This window comes from Pinus tabuliformis, chromosome X (genome assembly GCF_031772625.1).
Source record: "Pinus tabuliformis cultivar Carrire ecotype Pingquan chromosome X, CPIR1, whole genome shotgun sequence".
NCBI lineage: Eukaryota > Viridiplantae > Streptophyta > Pinopsida > Pinales > Pinaceae > Pinus > Pinus tabuliformis.
The window spans coordinates 1,089,624,055-1,089,644,566 of NC_142308.1; the positions used below are offsets into that span (position 1 = coordinate 1,089,624,055).

The following is a 20,512-nucleotide window of genomic DNA, read 5'->3' on the forward strand; positions in this document are numbered from 1 at the left end:
CAGCGTTACATTGCATGCAGTGTCCAAAACTATCATTTTGATTAGAGATCCATAATTTACCTCAAAAGGGGTGATTGAAATAAAGATACCAAGTTAGAATTTAATGCAGTGCAACCATCCATGGATAGACATCCAGATTCCAAACAGAAAGGGAAAATTACATGATAGAGAGTATGTTTCATGTATATATTTCTTTTTTAGCACTGGAAACCGAATTAAAGCTTAGCCCTGTGTACCATCAATAATAGACAGCCAAATAAAAAGAACATATGCTTGTAATGTATTATAGCCAAATGTAAATGGTGAATTAGCTGATTGAGGATAGTGTAAGAAATGTATATGAAGACTTCAAACTATGGAATTTAGCAACAGGCAACATTCCTTGTTATAAATGCAAAATGGAGAATTGTTAAGTTGGAAAGGTGGCATTCTTTATGCATGTAGAAATCTATCGGAATATGGTTAAAAAGACTCTTGTGGATTCCTGGTACTCTGATATCTAATTTATATATCATCCCATTCCAGCCAGCATATCATAGAGTCTGTTGTGTATCTCACCATGATATTTCATTGGGCATTAGACTATTTACATGAGTTATTCTGCATATATGCTTATAAATAGATTTTGTAATAATGTTCTAGTCACAAACCTTTACAATATTGTATTTCAGAATTTGTAGATGTCCAATTTTATGTAATACAAACCATATCACTTTTATTAGTAATTTAAGCTTCTAAGTTAGGGTTTTACTCCCTTACAGTATCAGTAAGGATTCTCCCCTCGTTAATATCTTATCAGTTCATTAATAGAATCAAGTTATTGATCAATTTATCAGATAAGCCTTCCTCTATTGCTCTACTTGGCAGGTGCAATTCACACTTGGGTGTCCAAGTGCCCCCACTTTTTTTCTTTGTTTTGGACTCTCTTTATTTTCATTCCTAACTCTTGATGCAAAGAGTAATTAATATAATAAGACGGCCAAGAGAGTGGGAAAGTCTAAAACAGTTGTCCCGAGTGACAGAAGTTGTTCCTAGCAGAGTAGCAACAAGGAAGGGGTGATGCAGTGCCTGCGTCATCAAGATTGAGCCAAGAAGAGGCAGCGCAGAGGCTGAGGGAGGCAAAGGCAGGCTCACGCAGAGGCCAAGAGGGCTGACACAGTTGGCTGAGGAGGCTGATTTGTCGATACCAGGATTGCGCAGAGCCTAGGAGCTCTAACCTTCAGTTTGTTGGGGTTTAGGAGGCTGTGGGTAAGTTGCAAAGTAGAGTTGGTGAGGTACTATAGTCAGAATAGTACCTAACAAGGCAAGACCAAGGAGGAGGGAGTTGCTACCGAGGGTTTCTAGCCAAGAAATCCGGATCAGCGGAGCAATGGCAATAAGGATCGGAGTGGGGGCATCTCGCCATTGGCAGAAGGGTTTCCAAGAGGGAAATCAAGGCTCAAAGGGATTCATATCGAGAACTTCCAGGAGGGAAGTAGAGGAGCAGCGAGATGGCACTGAATGGGGTAAGAGACCAAGATGGACTGGAAGGCCAAAATCTTATCAGTTCTAGATAGGAATCGTGTCAATCACTTTGACTTAAGGACAATAGTCATTCCAATTGACCCAGCTGATAACGACAAGTACGAGGAGGCAATGGCAAGGGCCAAGAGCATCATTCTTGATGGGGTCAAGGACCATGTAGTACCACATGTTGCCGAAAAGGAAACAGCAAATGAGATGTGGTAGGCCCTAATGAAATTGTACCAGCATACTTCTATGCAGAGAAGGATGTTACTAGAAAATCAGCTACGATAATACCAAATGCAGAAGGGAGAACAGATCGACCCATTCCTTAGTCGATTAAAGGAGATCCAGGATCAACTGAATTCCATAGGGGCCACACCAGATCAAGAATTGGGTGAGAACAGCCCTGAACGCAATCTTAGAAGTCTAGGAGGTGTTTGTCCAAAGCATACTGGGCAAGGCGACCCTTCTAGATTGGGAGGAAATGTGGGCTACTCTTCGCCAAGAAGAGATCAGAAGGCTGAGCAAGGCAGGAAGCTGCGGCAAGGGGATCAGAATCAAAAAGGAGGAGGTGGATGTTGCCCTAGCATCTGAGGGAAAGCAGGAGAAACGGAAGAAGAAGGACCTCTCCAAGGTCAAATGCTTCCACTGTGGGGAGTTGGGTCATTATGCGACCCAGTGTCCAAGGAAGAAGAGTAAGGGAGAGGCCTCTGAGACCAAGGCAGCGCCAGCAAGGGCAGAGAAGGAAGTGGAGACAGACGATGACTGTGCCATGAGTGCACACACACCACTTGAGCGAAAGTGGGGAGACATCGAATTGTAGTCAGACGAACTACAGGCGATGAGGGGCAAGATCCTCGAGGTACCCAGCCTCTTGGATTATACCTTGCTACAGGAGCCTCGAAGAGGAGTAGCAATACTGGCGGATGTCAGTAGAGACAGATGTGGATGGAGCGACAGAGGGAGCAACAGGATTCCCAGGACAATGTGAGACAGCAGTGCGAGAAGCATGTGAGTGTTGCACTAGTGCAGGATGGCACAGAGAGGTGTGCAACGGTGCGAGATGCATGGAGTTGTTGCAGCAACGCAGAGGTCAAAGAGGGAGCACTTGTCAGCGACAGAGGGAGTTTCAGCATCAAGGGCGTCTCTAGCCTAACAAAGATGTTAGAGTTGGAAGATCAGTTACTTACTTCTCAGTAATTGGGTTGTAGTGCAGCAGTTATCAGTGGTAGTGCTATGGGCAACACAATGCAGTACGATAAGAGGGGTTGCAGTGCAGATGCAGCAGTGGCAATGGCAGGGCCATGGGCAGCAGCACAGATGCAAAGGGAGTTGTAGTACGGATGCAACAGTAGCAATGGCAGGGCCATGGGTAGCAGTACAAGATGCAGCAGTGTAGAGGATGTTGGGCAGCAGGCCTAGCATCAGCATAGGGACCGATCCCAGATGATCAAAGTGGTGCTCAGTGAGGAGTATTAATAGAGCACAATCCTCGCTAAGAGGGAGTGTTGATTTGGGGTAGCATCAGATGTGCTCTAGCCACAAAAATTGGTGGAGAGGCTAAGGCACATGAGATCTCTAATACCCAAAAAGGGTTTGGGCAGATTCTAAACAGTTTGGGAGATATTAAATTAATTAATATTTTTAATGGGGTCCCTAAGTTTAGACTTAGGGAAAATAAAATATTAATGTGAATTAATATAAAATTGTGTTAGAATGGTCCAAAAGTCATAGATCAAGCGAGATATAATCTTAGCCATTGATTAGGGACTTTATCTCGACCGTTGATTTGTCAACGAGAAAATTATAAGAGGAAGCTTGAGGGTCACTTGGAGAACACACCAAGAGATCAAGATTTCGACTTTCTGGGGCTGGGTTTGCTGAGAAAATTGAGAGTGATCAGAGTTGCAGCTAAGGGGCAGTGAATACAGAAGCAGAGAGGCAGAGATAGCACCGGGAGGATCAGCGCAGTAGCCGGAGAGAGGGACGCAGAACCAGCCAAGGGTTCACGCAGAGCCATCCAAGGCTCACGCAGAGACAACCAAGAGCTGCACAGTGCCTCAGAGGGCCAGCGTGAGTGACGCAAAGGGCCAGAGGACTGACATAGTGCCTCCAGAAGCTGACGCGGGTCAAGCCAGAGAGAGGCTGACGCTAGGGTTTCGAGGGGCAAATTGGAGTTGTGGAGTTGCCAAAGTGTTTATCCAGGGTTTCAGTCGGAATATTTGCTTCCGAGTAGAGAAGTACTACTGCCGAGATTTTTCTCTGTTGGGTGAGCCGGATTTGGCACCCAAATTGTATTCTAAAACTGCTTAATAAATCAAACCCTCAAATAGTTGCATTGGTTTTCCTGCATTGGGTTTTTCCAGGGACATTAGTCCAAAAACAGCGGTGTCACTTGTGTGTTTGTTTCTATTTCCTTCAGTTGATGATCTGTAATGTGTTGAGCATGTACTTGTATTTATTTCTAGTATTTACATGGTAAATAACTTGTTAATTAACAGAACAAGTAGGTAGGAATAAATCAGTAAAGTGCATGAAGGGTTTCTAATGTGTCAGACTTAGAAATTCCAACACCTTTCGGATTGACGAATGCCCCCACAACCTTCATGAGGTTGATGGACGTCATCTTGCAGCCCTTCACCAACTCATCTGTGTTGGTGTATTTAGACAACATTCTAATCTTCAACCAGAGTTAGGAAGAGCACCTACACCATATTCGACAAGTCCTCCAAACCCTGCGACAACACAAATTGTGTGCCAATTTGGAGAAATGCACTTTTGGTATGACCCAAGTTCAATATCTGGGGTACATTATTGATGAGTGGGGTGTGCATGTGGACCCAGCCAAGATACAAGTTATTCGGGATTGGTCAGCCCCAACCACTATAACAAAGCTCCGCAGTTTTCTGGGTCTTGCCAATTTCTATCACAAGTTCGTGTTGGGATTCTCTCATATCACTTGGCCTTTGAGTTGAGTCGCTAAGGGCGAAGCAAAAGCAAAGTTCTTTTGGTCCAAATCCCAACAAAAGGCATTTGCCGAGTTGAAGCATCGTCTCTGCTCTACACTAGTGCTCACATTACCAAACCTATAGCAACCATTTGAAATTGAGATAGACACCTCCGACTATGTTATTAGTGCAATTCTTACCTAGCAAGAGCATCTGGTGGCGTATCACAGTGAGACACTTTCAAATACAATCCGAAAGTATCTCACTTATGACAAAGAGATGTATTCCAGGCCTGCAGACAATAGAAGCATTACATTTTGGGGAAGGAAACAATCATCCACATAAATAAGCAACCCCTGCAGTTCATACAGACACAAGGAAAGCTACAGAACGATTGCCATCAGAAATGGTCTACATATCTGCAGTGGTTCCATTTGAACATTAAGTACAAGAAGCGCAGCACCAATAATGTTGTAGACTGCCTTAGCCGACAACCCGTTATGGCGCTGACCACTGTGCTCGACCCCTATGAACACGAGACTTTAGGATGGCCGCATATTTACAAATGTGATCCAGAATTTGACACCACATACCAGATGCTCCTAGAAGGCAAGCAAGTTCTAGACTTTTATCTTTAGGGCACACTATTATGCCACCTGGGACACCTCTATGTTCCTTCAAGTGAGCGTGCCAAGATGATTTGGGAGGCACACTACAGTCAATTCACTAGACATTTTGGGGTAGAGAAAATAGTGGCAATGTTGCAGAAGTATTTTTATTGGCCAAACCTTCAACAAGATGTTGGGAAGTACATCAAATCTTGCATTGCCTCCGCCATTTCCAAACCTATAATCAAGAAGCAAGTCTTGTATACTCCCTTGCCTACTCCTATTTGGCCCTGGGAATCCATCTCCATGGATTACATGTCAGGCCTTCCTTCTACCAAGCATGGCAACCACTGTGTTTTCGTGGTCGTTGACAGATTCTCTGAGATGGCCATTCGGGCAGCCTGCAAGAGTATCACAACAGAAGCCATTGCCAAACTCTTCTTTGAACGTGTAGGTACACTTTGGGATCCCGCAGTCCATTATCTCAGATCGGGACAGCAGGTTCCTAAGCACATTTTGGTCAAGCCTCTAGTCGTTGTTGGATGCCAAGCTCACTAAGTCCACGGCCTTCCACCCTCAAATTGATGGCCAAACAGAGGTCGTCAACAGGATTATCGTGCACATCTTGCACATGTACAACTCGAAGCATCCACGCACATGGGAAGAAAGCCACTCTATGTCCAGCACAACTACAACAAAGCTCTCCATAGCTCCACTAGCCACAACCCCTTTCAGGTGGGGTTGGGATTCCAGCGACTATGTCCCATTGATGTTTCCATACCACTTGCAGCTACGCAAACAAATTCGGCTAATGTCTGATCCGAAGCTGACAAAGCTACTAGCGTCATTGAACGCATTCAACACATCCACCAGTAGGTCCATGACATATTGGACAGAGCAAATGCTAAGTACAAACAGCGTCATGATCAACATTGAGTGCACACAAGTTCCAGGTGGGCAACAAAGTTTGGTTACATTTGCAAAGGGAGCGCCTCGTTGGGGCCCACCGCAAACTTCACCCACTCCATTATGAGCCTTACACCATCACTAACGCTGTAGGAGACAATGCTTTCGAACTCAACATTCCACCATTCCTTGGTTTGCACCTAGTGTTCAATGTGGACCAATTGTGGCCACACTTTCCCCCTTTGTTGGACACATCAAACATTGCAAAACAACTCACACCAACAGAACTAAACCCAGACTGCATGGAACAAGTCACAACTAATCGAATCATGGACACGCAGATCAAGAACACTTGCCAGCAGACGATCCAACTGTATCGGGTTGTCAAAACTAGCCAACTCCTGCACTAAGGCAAGTGGCTCACCAGGGACCAAGTTCAGCAGAAATTTCCCATCACATGGAGGCACTCAACGCAATAAGGAGTAAGGACCATTGTTTCCTGGGGGGGCGGAGGGAGACTAATCCAGGTGGATATTGGTGGACCCCCACTGTTGTTTCTTTCAGTTTCCTTAATTGTAGCACAATTTACTATTTTTGGTAGTTTTTCAGGTCCTAAACTTCCAAAGCCATTTTAAGGCCCTAATCAACGTTTTTTTGGAAAACAAGCAAATGTGAGCTTTCAACTAACATTTGCAGTGGCAAGTTGTAGTCCTCGAATAGATCTTTCTAATGAGGTATCATACACATCAAACAAAGATCGTATGCCAAGTTATGACACGAGGAAGTTGATGTACCAATTTACCCAATGGGACCCACAGACTTTTGTCGCTTCATCTCCTAGGGCTAGGTTTTTAGATGTTTAGGGTTTTCCATTGTTTCTCAATAATAAATAGGCATTGGAGCCTCATTGTAACTAAGTTCAGATGCATGCGCCGCCACATTTCTTCTCAGAGATAAGCTACCATCGCCCGAGCTAGTCTATTTCCATTCTATATTTAAGCATCTTTTCAATTCTTTCATATTAAAGAAATGAAGATTTATTTCCGTTGCATCTTTGTGTTTATCTTTATATTTGTATTATTCTGCGTTCTTGCATAAGTCTGGATCAGTGGTCTGGTTGGGAGCAAATCAACTAGGGAAGACAAGTTGATGGTCAAGTCGGTAGGTCAACAATCAAGTTGGAAGAGCAATTACCTTAATCAAAGTCAATGGTCAGTCAAGCAACTGATAAAAGTCAATAATATGTTAAATTTCCATTGAAGCTAGCACTCGGCACATTATTAACATAGCAAATTACAACTTCACCGAATAAATGCAAGACTAAGCTCTTAACGCAATTAGAGGAAGCTAAAATTACACCAATATCAATCACAACTAACACAAATAGATTCTACCTAATCAACAGTTATTCATTAATAATTCAAAACCTACTTGGGCCCCCATCTTGGGATAATGGCCCAACTAAAGAAGATACACTTGCAATATACCTTGGATTTGATCCAACAGATAAAGCCCTATATCTATCCTTGATCTTCTTGTTGATCTAAATCTCCTATGTTGCACCCTTGTACCTTCCTTGGACCCAACACACTTGAGTGTCACACTCCTCACTTAAGAAAATATCTCTCAATGGCTAGTGTCATTGCATGTGTCTTTCTCCTCTTTTAGCCTTGCTTACATTGAGCTAAATACCTAACCCTACTCTCCAAAATGATTGACAACTAAGTTTAGATCTCACCTCACTTAGATCGGTAGTTGGAATTCAAACATAATCACTAAAGTAAATTACTTTACTTTTCATGAGTTGCCTTATAGCTCAATAGCCAACATAATAATTATGTTTTTTTCCTAAGTTAGACGTAGGCTAAGTTACAATAACAACTTGCTCACAACTGAGCAGATGTCACTTAGGCATGTGAAGAAGTATCTACCCAAGCTACAAACATCAACATAGTTGGCTGGAGCAGTTGAAGGGATCACAATCAAGCAAAAGTGGGCAAAAGCGAACAGTCAACTTAGACTGGTGGTTGACTAGTGGTCGAAAGAGAATCGACTACAATCGAGAATTCTAAATCTCGAGATCCCCGAGATTTCATCCAATGATCTTTAGCCACATGTACTAATTTGAGATGCTTCGAATTATGGTTTACCTATGCCTTCAAATAGAGCATGATGTAAGGCCGATGAGATGCTAAAAGCAGAGAGATTAAGATGAATGCATTAGCCTTAGATGTGGACTAAGGTCAACATTCATTATAGATTGGTTATAATATTCAATTGAGAATATAAAAGTCGTGGAGCTTAATGATTTGTCGGTTTTCTCCATTAAAGGTTTCCAAATCAATGTGTTATGTAATTCTTTATGATGTGCCATTGTTTATTTTCTGATCTTTAAGTTCTTTCATGATTTTCAAAGGTCTATGTAAATTGAGCTTCTAATCTAGTTTATATGTCTAGTTGTCATTGTATTTGGATTTTTTGCATCTATATTGTAAATTAAGTGCCTTAAGCCCAACATCTAGTATTGAAGCTCATTTGGCAACTTTTGTTGCAAAGGAACGTCTCCACTATCAAAGGTTGAGGATCTTTAACGTGGATCTATTCAAGATTGTCATTCTTGATCAATATCAAAGATAAACCTGTTTGAGTGGGAGTATTAAGATAGAACTTCAATTAAAGAAGCATGGGTAGCAACACAAGAATTGAGATTGTGAAGTTCAACAACCAAAAAATTGAGCTTTGGAAGCTTAAAATAGAGGAAAGAACAATGGATCATTGTGCATCTCCAAACACCTCCAACTAAATGTCCGGACAAAGGATTAGGAGAAACTCCAAAAAAAATAAGTATGATTCAACTTTGTCTTGCAAATTCAGTGTTGTTGAATGTCTCCGGGGAAGACACTAGCAAGAAAGTATCAGATAACTCAAAATCACTAATAAATAAGTTGTTTCTTTGGAAGAAACATACTTTCGGAGGATGGGAGAGAAATTATTGAGTGTTGATGTCTTTGTTACAAAAGAAGAAAAATGTATCAATTTGTTGTGTTCTTTGCGAAATTCATGGTAGTCTAGCCATAACACGAATAAATTAATATCTCCATGAATACTCATAGGAATCAAATGATCTTTAGATCAATCCTACACCTCTTGAGGAGAGGGATCCAAGAAAAATATCAGCTGCCATAAATAAGATGACCCACATGGAGTTTGGCCCTAGTTTCCAATTTTAACACTCCCTCTCAACTAGGGAGAACTCCATCTATTGATCCATCTGTCAGACTGTACTATCTCTGCTTTGCTGAACCATGAAGAAGAATTGATCGAGAATGTCTCGTACCATTCTCTGCTGACCTAAAGTCAGTGCCATATGAAGAGAGTGTGTCATACCACTCTTACTGATCCCAAATCAATTCCAAAAGAGAGTGAGTTATGTCACTCTTACTGACCCGAAGTCAGTTTCATTGATCCCAGATCAATATCACAAGAGAGTGTCTCAAACCACTCATACTGACCCGAAGTCAGTTTCATTGATCCTAGATCAATATCAAGAGTGTCTCAAATCACTCATACTGACCCGAAGTCAGTTTCATTAATCCCAAATCAATATCAAGAGAGTGTCTCAAACCACTCATACTGACCTGAAGTCAGTTTTATTGATCCCAGATCAATATCAAGAGAGTGTCTCAAACCACTCGTACTAATCCCAGATCAGTTCCAAGAGAGAGTGAGCTATATCACTCTTACTAACCCGAAGTCAATTCCAATTGATCCCAGATCAATGTAGGTCATCCTAGCATAGGTAGTATAGTAGATACACAATGCGTCCATCAGTACTACTATGGTCCCTAACCCCATTTCCCTACTCATTGTCCAAATGAGAGGTACTTCCCATGAGTCCCAGACTGCATGGGTAGGATGCCTCAATAGGAGAACCACTCATCCTGTCCATAAGTCGCCACGGGGTATCACAGGGGAAGGTTGAACCATTCACCCTGTACACAGCGCACCACCAGGGGAGGGTGAGTCGCCCTATTGTCACTTGTTGCTCCAAGAAGTACCCCAAGCCCGCCAAAGCTCCTAGATCTCAATGCATGCATCATACAGGACCTGCATAAGAGGGTCTCTCAACGACTCCAAGTCATTCTCAAAACTCACAAATTTGACCTTTCCTCCGGGCTTCGACAGAATGTCTACGGCCTGCACATCAGTCCCAATGCGATGGAGCCTTCTTGCTCATCGATGTACCATATCCCAGATAAAGTGGTACCTGATGTCTATATGTTTGGAGCAATCATAACACACGGGATTCCTCAACAATCAAATCCCCCTCTGGTTGTCACAGAAGGTCACGATGGAATCCATCATGTGTCAAACAGCTCACTGAAGAGCTTTTGTAACCAGGCAGCTTCACACGAGGTCATACTCGTAGCTATGTATTTGGTCTCAGCAGTGCTCAAAGCAACTGTCTTCTGCTTCCTGCTCATCCAGGATATCTAGCAGAACCCAAAGAGAACTAGCACCAAGAAGTGCTCTTGCGATCCTCCACACTGCCTGCCTAATCAGCATCAGAATAATCATGCAGCTTCACATTTCCGACGGTGTATCTCAATCCATAAGAGATTGTGCCCTGAAGATATCTCAAATGATTCTTGGCATCAATCCAGTGAGACTCAACCAAATATGAGCCCAACATGCTAACTGCAAAACATATATCCAAACGGATGTTCACCGAGAACATCAATGCGAATGAGTTTATGAAACTCAGAGGCATTTCCCAAATATGGTCCAGCATTACTACCACATAACTTCTAAAATTAAGCTCCATCAAGGTAGTCACAGGCTTGCAATTCACCATTCCAAATCCGAAATCCAACTCCCTCTTATTTTTGCAAATGAGAGGGTATGCACCTGTCAAAAAGAGGTCGTCCTCAGAAGGTGCCAGTGTGAGAGGTCTATCATCCACAACCTTCAAGCAATGGTTTGGATCGGCTTCACTCCTAGTGAATCTCAGCTTCAACAGATAGTTATCAATCCTCTCATATCAAGCCCGGGGTGTTTTGCTTCAAGCCATAGAGGTCTTTTCTTCCACCTGCATACATGAGATTCCCGATCATGAATCTCAAACCCCTCGAGTTGTTCCAAACTTGTGGACCTGCTACATGAAGGGAATGGTCCCCTTGTAAGCTTTTCCTTCGGTACATCTCGGACATGTACCTTCATGCTCTTTATGAATTTAGGCATCCTTGCCACCATCTGACTCACATTGGGTGAGGCCCCATAATAAGTAGATCTATGGTGCTATAGACGAGATGTGTCAACTGACATGGTCCCCAATGGACTTCCTGCAAGCTACAACTTGATACAAATTGCCAACCCTGAACCCATGAGTAAAAGCATCTTTGAAAATTCTATTTTCAAACACATACCTTTCCATCGATGAATGCCACCCTGAAACCTTTGATTTCCATTGTCGAAATGGACACCAGGTTCTTCTTGCGATCAGGTACATAAAGAGATTCTTATAAATGAATCGAGTTAACCTCATTCAATTGAGAGGTAACATTCCCTTACCCTTTCCGGGATAGGTGGCATTGACTCCAAGTATAATCCCACAATTGTTTCCATCTCTACCAAATTAGAGAGTGCATCCTTCTATCCGATGAAGTGCCTTGAAGCACTACAATCAATAAGCTAGATTCCCAAAGAGTGTGGAGGAGAGGGCCAATATAAGATAATGCTTCTTTATCTTATCAAAACAAGATTTGATTCTTCATACCTAGGGTTCCTTGCTTTGTTTGAAGAGTCAACTATTTTTTTGATGACCTGCATTATCTGTCATTCCCCTGCTCATTGAAGATGTCCCTGGAATGATTGTTATCTTCATCAAGTGATGTGTCCCTATCATTCGGACACTCCTTCGCATAATGGTCGAACTTATTGCAAGCAAGGAATCTGCCTTTCCTTCCACCCTTAGATCTGGACTTCCAATTGAAGTGATCTTTAGGTAGGCCATCAAAAGCTTCCGCTACGCCATTTTGATAATATTCTCTGCTTAGACTTCACCCTTGGTGAATTTGAAGAGGGATGAAGAATCCATTGAGCCTTTGGTCCTTTCCCAACTGTCTTCAGTGATTGCTCTTTCACTCTTGCTTGGACTTTGTCTTCACCTCAGCTCTAATACCATGTTAATTTTAGGTATGCTCTATGCTTAGAGCAATTTATTTCAATTTTCATAGCAAGCTCAATATCTTTTCCAGATTAGTAATCACATCAGCATAATAGTAAATTGCATATAGAACATAAACATAAATCGCAAAAGACAAGCCAAGACAAGAGGACACAAGATGTGGCGCTAGCCAGGGACAAACCCCAATGTGGGGAAACCCTTGACCAATTCTTCTTATATGTTTCTTCAATAGTTCAGCAGAGAGAGAGAGATAGTACATATACAACAGAAGTCAACACTTTGACTTATCTAAATAAGAGCATAGTACATCTCTAAGAAGATGATACATGAGGTAAGTGAACTCAGTGGAAGACATGCTGCTTCAACTGATTCTCCAAGGTGACTCCATCACCTATCATTGTGTTGCACCTCATCATCATGCTGCACTTGACTGTGCTGCACCATGTTGCACCCGTCATCACTATGATGCATCTCATCATGCTTCATTAATCATGACTGTACCCATCACTGTACTGCTGCACTATGCTGAGCTCTTCATTGCACTATGATGCAAACAAATGCATGCTGCAATACCTCATCATCCTGGTGCTGCAAAACATTCTTGCTGCTGCTATATGTCCATCATAACCATGCTGTCCCATTGTTGCACCAATCTCCAGCAACACTGATCTACACCATGCTTATGCATTGCTGCTCCTATGTGCACCATGCTGCACTGTACAACATGCTATGTATTGCTGCTCCTATGTGCACCATGCTGCACTGTACAACATGCTATGTATTGCTGCTCCTATGTGCACTATGCTGCACTGTACATGTACTCACACTGTACATCATGTACCCATTGCTGCTCAACAAACTGATCCAAAACAGGTCAAATCTTTGACTCAACACACAATACAACTGCTGCTCCAAGTCTGCTGTACTGCTGTCCCTGGTTAGGGCATGTGTATGCTATGTATTGCTGCTCCTATGTGCACTATGCTGCACTGTACAACATGTACTCACACTGTACATCATGTACCCATTGCTGCTCAACAAACTGATCCAAAACAGGTCAAATCTTTGACCCAACACACGATACAGCTGCTGCTCCAAGTCTGCTGTACTGCTGTCCCTGGTTAGGGCATGTGCATGCTGCAACAACCCTTAAATACCTACACAAACAGTCTCCCTTTTGCTGCAGCCTAGTCTTGAAGAGGTGCTGGCACCCTTCGCTGTTGTCCTGGGCATAGATAGCCCCTAAACAGCTCCACGCTGCCCTCCAAAGAGAGTTAGGACCTGCGGCCCACCTACAGCACCATATGCTGCCCTTCCTTCAAGAATTCTGCACCCAAGACACCTCCACGCAGGCTGAACCAGCCTCTCCTTGCCTCGGCCCTCTAGGGAGCTGTCTCGGCCTCCCCTCACAGCAATTTGGCCCTCAAACATACCCTAGAAACAGCCCTAAAACACCACGTTCTTCTGTCACTCTTTGCTGCAGCTAGGGCATGATAGACCTGCGGCTAGGGCAGCGAGCATAGGCCTCTTTCACTGTGTTAATGCTAGGACTGTGGCTAGGCATCCTTTAGGCAGCATATAGGGCAGGCTGGGGCAGCGTATAGAAGCAGGGATCTCCTCTCTTGGACTGCGGGTAGATCATCCTCTTTAGGACTGCAGCTAGGGCTTCATCTTCCTAGATTTCTCTTCCACTAAAACCCAAAACAAGTGGAGAGAAATCAAGAGTGAAGTATGTGTACTAATGACTCTCATGCCACCTCCTTTTATACTAAAACGTTGAGCACACGTGGGGGTTATTTGGGTGTTGGCCAACCTTGACGAATTGTCCCATAACACAAATAAATTTATATCTCCATAAATACTCGTCGGAATCAGATGATCTTTAGATCAATCCTACACCTCTCGATGAGAGGGATCCAAGAAAAATATCAGTTGCCATAAATAAGATGACCCACATGGAGTTTGGCCCTAGTTGCAATTTTAACATAAAGTAATAGATAATGAGTGTCATGAGAGATTAATAAATGGGTAGGGGAAAGCGAAGGTAACAAACCCACCCATTATCATACTGTATAAATACTTATAAAGCTAAATGTAAAGCAGTCGGAGGACCTTCCCACCTATATCTAAGTATTTTATGTGACTGATGTAATGTAGTTGGTTTCCCACCTATATCTAAGTTTTTTGTTTTGGTTACAACAATAATTGCCAGATAGAAGGTGTTTATGTGATACAATACACAAAACAGAATTGGGAAGAATGAAACTGTTTACACGAGAGTTTACAAATATTTAAACACTAGTCATCAAAAGAAAAACCACAAGCATTGGTCTGACTTCCAAACAGTTTGCAGTGGCATAAAATCCTAGTTCTCTGAATGAGCTATTAAAATACCATAAAAGTCGTCAAATTTACCTTTAGAAATTCACATATAACAGCAATAAAATCACGGAACTTCTGCATGAAAACATATTTCTCCCCAGCAGATGCTAAAGACTTCTCCAGAACAGTAATGTTCATTAAGGACGCGGACAGATTCTCATCAGCTCTATGCAAATCAGCCTGAGTCCTTCCCTGGGTTTCCTTCATATCAAAACAAAAAAATACAAATATTTAAATTAGCCACAAAGAATAGATATATAATTCTCGAATCTACAGCAAAGGAAAACGGTGCTCTAAAAAAAACAACTCATATCACTCCAAGTAACTTTCATCATTAGTTTTAAAAGGCAATAAATATATAACTAACCACAAGATCACTTATGAGGCCTTGAGTGCTATGTTTTGCTAACAATGGAAAGACACTTAAAACATTGACTTGATAAATATTAACATCAATTTATTAAATAAAGAAGACTGATCTGTCAACCGAAAACCATCCAGCCAGCCATCCCTTTGCCACATGATCCTCCATGAACTAATTGCTAACAGTGAAAAGACACTTAAAACATTGACTTGATAACTACTAACGTCAATATATTAAATAAAGAAAACTGGTCTGTCAACCAAAAACCATCCAGCCAGAAATCTCTTTGCCGCATGATCCTCCATGAACTAATCCAACACAACCACTGGAAAGATAAAAGGCATCCATTTTGCATGCATTGTTATGGAAGAATTATAATCTTATAATAAAAGTTGGAACAATTGAGTTCATTGATTCTTAATTAGTCCTAACTTCTAAGTCAACTATAACTTTCATGAATGAATGATAGGAGACAACCTCTGATTTTCCTTCAAGGGAATTAAGACATTTAGGTCACTGCAACACAGGATTCTGGGAGGGAAATAACCAAAAAAAATTGCAGGGAAGGCTCAACCATTTTTTATATAGAAGCAGCAGAGATATGTCAAACTTTTTTAAAGTGAGAAGTATAGGCATTGAAGCAGGAAAGACACTACAATCAAGCCACTAAAAGCACTAAAAACTAACTGATTCCCCATAAAAAGCAGGGACAGAGCAGTACATGAGCACCAACCATGGAAGATTTGATGGAATCTCAACATGGCTAAGGAGAACCATCACCTCCTTACTTTGTTGATCCCTGAATCCAGTGCATGGCATGAACGAAGTTGAGTACTTCTGAAGTATTGACGCTGCAATTACATCGATCTTGAAACTAAATATGTTTACGATGTGTGACAACAGTGTGCACCATAAACTGGAAACTTTTGTACTAATAACCATAACTAGTTACATCTACTATTAAAAATATATATATTTAAATTTTGTGTTTTTTGACAAATTTGAATTGCCATGGGGTAGGGGGTTGCTACATCTGTTATCGGAGCAAAATTTATAAATCAAAAAGGTTCCCCTAGTAAGGCATCAATGCATAAAAGGAAATGCAAGCTGCCTAAACCTAAGCAGAAAACAAACTCTGAGAATGAAAAGCACCACAAATTCACCCGAATCCCATGGCTGCCCTCACAATATGACAGAGAGATCATATAACGAACAAAAGAAACCCTAATCCACCTCCCTTCCTGCCAGTTTCGATGAGGAGATTCATTCTTTCAATTCACTTGATGCGTATTATTGTTTGTTTACACACTCCCATCATCAACACCGACATGGGATGAAAAAATGATTGTAGTCATGCAGATTTAACTTCGTGAATTTCAAATTCAGATCCCCTCATTAGGGGCCTCAGAGAGAATTTGGTTTGACAGGGGCTTGCAGAGACTGGTGAATTAATTAGGATACATTATTTGATAAGCAAAAGTACAAAAAAATGTGTATTAAATGATGTCTTCTTAGATGCAAGTTTATTAAATTAGCACAGATCCATCTTAACCCCAGATCTATCAGCCATCCAGAGGGGTCAGATCTCTCGAGGTGCAAACCTCATTATTCTAATTTATATGGTAAGATGGATCTATTTATAGTTTTATATATTTCATATCTCTATATAGAAATTGAAATATTCTTATTTTTAATTCTATTAAAAACATCATAACACATATAGCTTCACACATATGGGCATGACATTTTTCTTTAACATGTTTTATTAGTAAAAACAAAATTGCAATATAATAAAGTGAATTGATCAAGCTTATTATTTTTATTATTAATTTTACTACTACTTTTATTACTTATTATTTTTATTATTACTTTTACCACTGCTTTTATTACTTTTTACACTTTATTTATTTTTTAATTAAACAAGCCTGATGTTTTATTATTATTATTATATGATTTAATGCTTAACTAGCCCATCTCCCCCCTTCCATTCCCCTCAATGTATGTAATGTAAATGTAGCCAACATTTTCCCATGCTGGGCTGTAGAGCATATCTCTGCTCAACCAGTGGCATATACCTTGCTGAGGATGTTGGTGATATCATAGTTTTAAAATTCGGCCAATTCGAAACGGAAACGGTCAAGTTGATCCGTTTCAATGCCCAGAATTGTGACTCGGTGGAGGAAACGGTTCGGGAGGCCGAGTCAGCCATGACTAGGCCAACTTGGCCGTTTCCGTATTGACTCGGCTGAGTCATAACCTGCGGCCCGTAACCCCATCAAAACAGCAATTTGTCATTTTTTTAATGAAATTTTGAAGTGTTTGCTGATTGGTTTGGACTCCAAGGTGTTTTCTAAATTAGTTAAATGCTATTTGGGGTCCATTCCCCTCTCCTAGTATTGATATGCTATTCAAATTTCATGGTAATTTTAAATTCTTAAAGTAAAAGGATGAAAATGAAGTACTTAAATTTTTAACATTACCATGAAATGACTCAGGATGTTTGAGAGTGGTTCCGGCCTCATTGGATTTCATATGGAGAAAGTAGAATTTTAGATTTCATTCAAAATCCAGCAAACTTATCAGTTTTTCAGGATTTCAGAATTGGAGGATTGCAATGTTTCCATTGAATTTTGTCATCTATTAAGGTATGGAACTCGTATTTAATCAAGAGCACCAATCCCTCTATGTACCTTGATGTTAGTGACATTGGTTGTCGAACTCCTCTGCGATTTGCTCCCAAACCAAGAGCTTCTGAAAATGTCACTCCCGCTCTCGTTTTCGCTCTCGCTCCCCACTTTCGCTCCCGCTCCCAAGTAACACTGAGCCAAATGATGTTGGCAACTCTAGCAGTAGCCAGTAGTACTGGTCACAGACTTTTGTTGTAGAGGCCATTTATAGCCTCTTTGATTATGTGTTTTTGTTTTGATCTCTATATCATCATCGTGTATGTATTGGACAGTGCGCTGGGTGCCATTTTGATATAATGGATATATTCATGAGCCTACTTTGATCATATGTTGTCTTCTATCTATATTCTAATGATGTGTGTTTGGAAACATGAATGAAAATCTTTAAAATTATGTGTTTTTATAAAAAATAAATATTTAATGTATTTTTTAGCACGACCGAGTCATTGAAATCGAGCCGACCCTCGGCCGAGTCGGAGTCGGATTACTAGTATGACGACCAAAGACCCAACCCAGAGATTACTCAAGCACTTGCTGGTATGCCTTACAGATCATTGAAAATACATTTAGTTTACTGGAGTTTACTGAAAGTTTAACAGGTTTCCAAGAAAATTATACAAACACTAAATTGACTTATTTTAATATACCTATAGTGTTAGATGATCCTGAATTTTCTATTTTCTGCATTATCTACTATGAAGGAAATGATGAGAACGATAGCTTGTAACTTGTTGCTTGGTTTGAAAGCCATACACCAAGGTTCCGATCTAGGGAAGGTCCCCATTCCCAGTGGCAGGCACAACTCCGAATTTTGGTGGAATAGCTAACTCATCATGCCGTTTGAGTACATGATTGTTGGTAAGTTTATTCTTCCGACGAACTCATGAAGCATCACTTCACAAGCATATCAAAAAAAATGGAGAAATTCAATAAAGCTAACTTACCCTGAGCCTCTGAAGACTTTCCTGTAAAGCTCGAGTTGCAACTTCAGCATGCTGGGAAAGCGACATCACTTCAGCGCTCCGGCTTCCATCAATAGGCCAATTTGGCGGCGGGACAGCTGCATAAGCGCTCCCTGCATATCCAACCGTCGGAGACACCTGAAATGAACCGGGCGCGGAAGTGGAAGCCGGGGCCGAGAGTCCGGCCGCGGGCGCTTGCGGAGCCGTCCCCCTGTTTGAAGCATCATCTACTCGCTTTCCAAAACCCTTTCTAAACTGCTCTTCTTCCCATCTCTTATCTTCATCGTCCTCATCTTCATCACCGTGTTCTCTGTCTACTCTCAAGCTCAAATTACCTGTCCCCCGTTCCAGTGACTCAAAAACCCCTTTCTTAAGGTCGCTGGGCTTGTCCCCCAGCATTGCAAGCCTGCCATGAATCTCAACTTCGTCGTCGCTGGAGTCTGCTCCGTCCTTCAATAATTCACCGCCGCCATGGACAGACATCCGAGCACCATCCAAAGGAATATAATCCGGGGCGGCTCGGGCCTTCCGCAGTCTCTCGCGTTTGGCCCTAATAGCATTTATGGTCGCCTGGTCGGGAATTCCTACGTCATCCGTGTCGATGCCCTTCAAACCTAAACTGTCCTCTACATTATCCTTTTCCGGTCTAAATTTTTCGCCCTTCAATTTTTCCTCATTTAATCCCAACCCGTTGCCCTCGCCAGACGGCTTGACTAAACCCTTCAACACAACCACGGTCTCGGAGGGCTTATTAGTCTCGGCCAGGGGTTGAGGTTTCGAACCCCCTAGGCTTTTGGTATTTTTCTGCAACTCCAGAAGCTTTTCTTTGGTGTACTCACCCGCCTGGGGCTGGACATTCGAGGTAAGTGCAGGCACCGTGGGTGGCGCGCTCCGGTCCTTTGACGGGGCAATCTTGTGCGCAGAACCATGGGCTACACCGAGCCCCGTTTTCTTTTTCATTTTCTGGAAACCCTGCTCTGTTCCGCCATCTTCATCGGCGTCGAAACTCAGGAGGTTCCGAGGCGGCAGCGGCCTGGATGATGTCTGTTTTTGTTTGGGTTTGTCCTTCCTAGCTATTCCGTCGTCATCAGCGAAGCTGAGGAGATTTGAACCCTGGGCGGGCCTGTTCGAAGGCTTTTGCTTGCTCGGCTTCTGGGTTTTGCTGGGCAATGGCTTGATGACCAAATTTTCGTTGCCATTGCCATTGGCATCCTCCTCCTCGTGATCTTCGGCTCGACGCCTGAAATTTTTAGCCTTGCTGTTCATCCTACGAACGAGCAGCCAGCCCTGACACGCTATGCCCACCACCACCAACTGCCAAATCTTTAAGCCCCTGCTCCAATTCGTATTTCTTGCGAATCAATGGAAGTGAAACAAACTTCGTGAGACTTTGATCAAGGAGACATGATAACAAGTTTGGAAAACCAAACAGATGTAACAGAGCAACCCTGTTTAAATCACCTTGCTTTTGCAACACAATTTACAAAACACAATTAAAATTTGCTTTTGCGTTATTTATTTGATTTATTTTTAAACAGTGGCGAAATCTATCAAAATTTAGTTACGCGTTATTATTGTGAATTAGTATTATTTAAAGAAATTCATGTTAACCTGCCAACTGGTTTGTTTGTAGGGTGTTCTTTTTCACCGGTAGATTAACTTATTTTTCTAACTCTGCCAAAAAACAGCTTCTAACTAAGCAAACGTATTTTTAAATTATATTCTAGAAATTTATTTACAATGATTATTTACTTAAATCATATTTTTAAACCAATTTAAAATTTATCTATATTTATTATTTATTTAATATGATTTTTTGAGATTTTGGATTATTTATTTAATATGATTTTTTGAGATTTTGGATTAAATAATAAATATAGTGCCACATCACCAATAGTGTGTATCTTTTTCTCTATTGTTTAGTGGCTCAATATTAACGTTTTTTTATAAAAACAGTTGTTG

The 20,512-nt window shown here is 41.6% G+C and overlaps 1 protein-coding gene across 1 annotated transcript in view; it reads right to left on the reverse strand.

The window, feature by feature from the left end:
- LOC149143613 (transcriptional repressor ILP1-like) overlaps positions 1-20,034 on the reverse strand; it is a 50,989-nt gene extending 30,955 nt beyond the window's left edge. Inside the window, exons 1-2 of the mRNA XM_089446444.1 lie at positions 18,533-20,034; positions 14,571-14,738 (exon numbers count right to left, since the gene is read on the reverse strand). Of these exons, the coding sequence (XP_089302570.1) occupies positions 14,571-14,738; positions 18,533-19,816 (1,452 nt within the window). The 5' untranslated portion in view covers positions 19,817-20,034. The remainder of the gene's footprint in view (positions 1-14,570; positions 14,739-18,532) is intronic.
- Between the last annotated feature and the right edge of the window lie 478 nt (positions 20,035-20,512).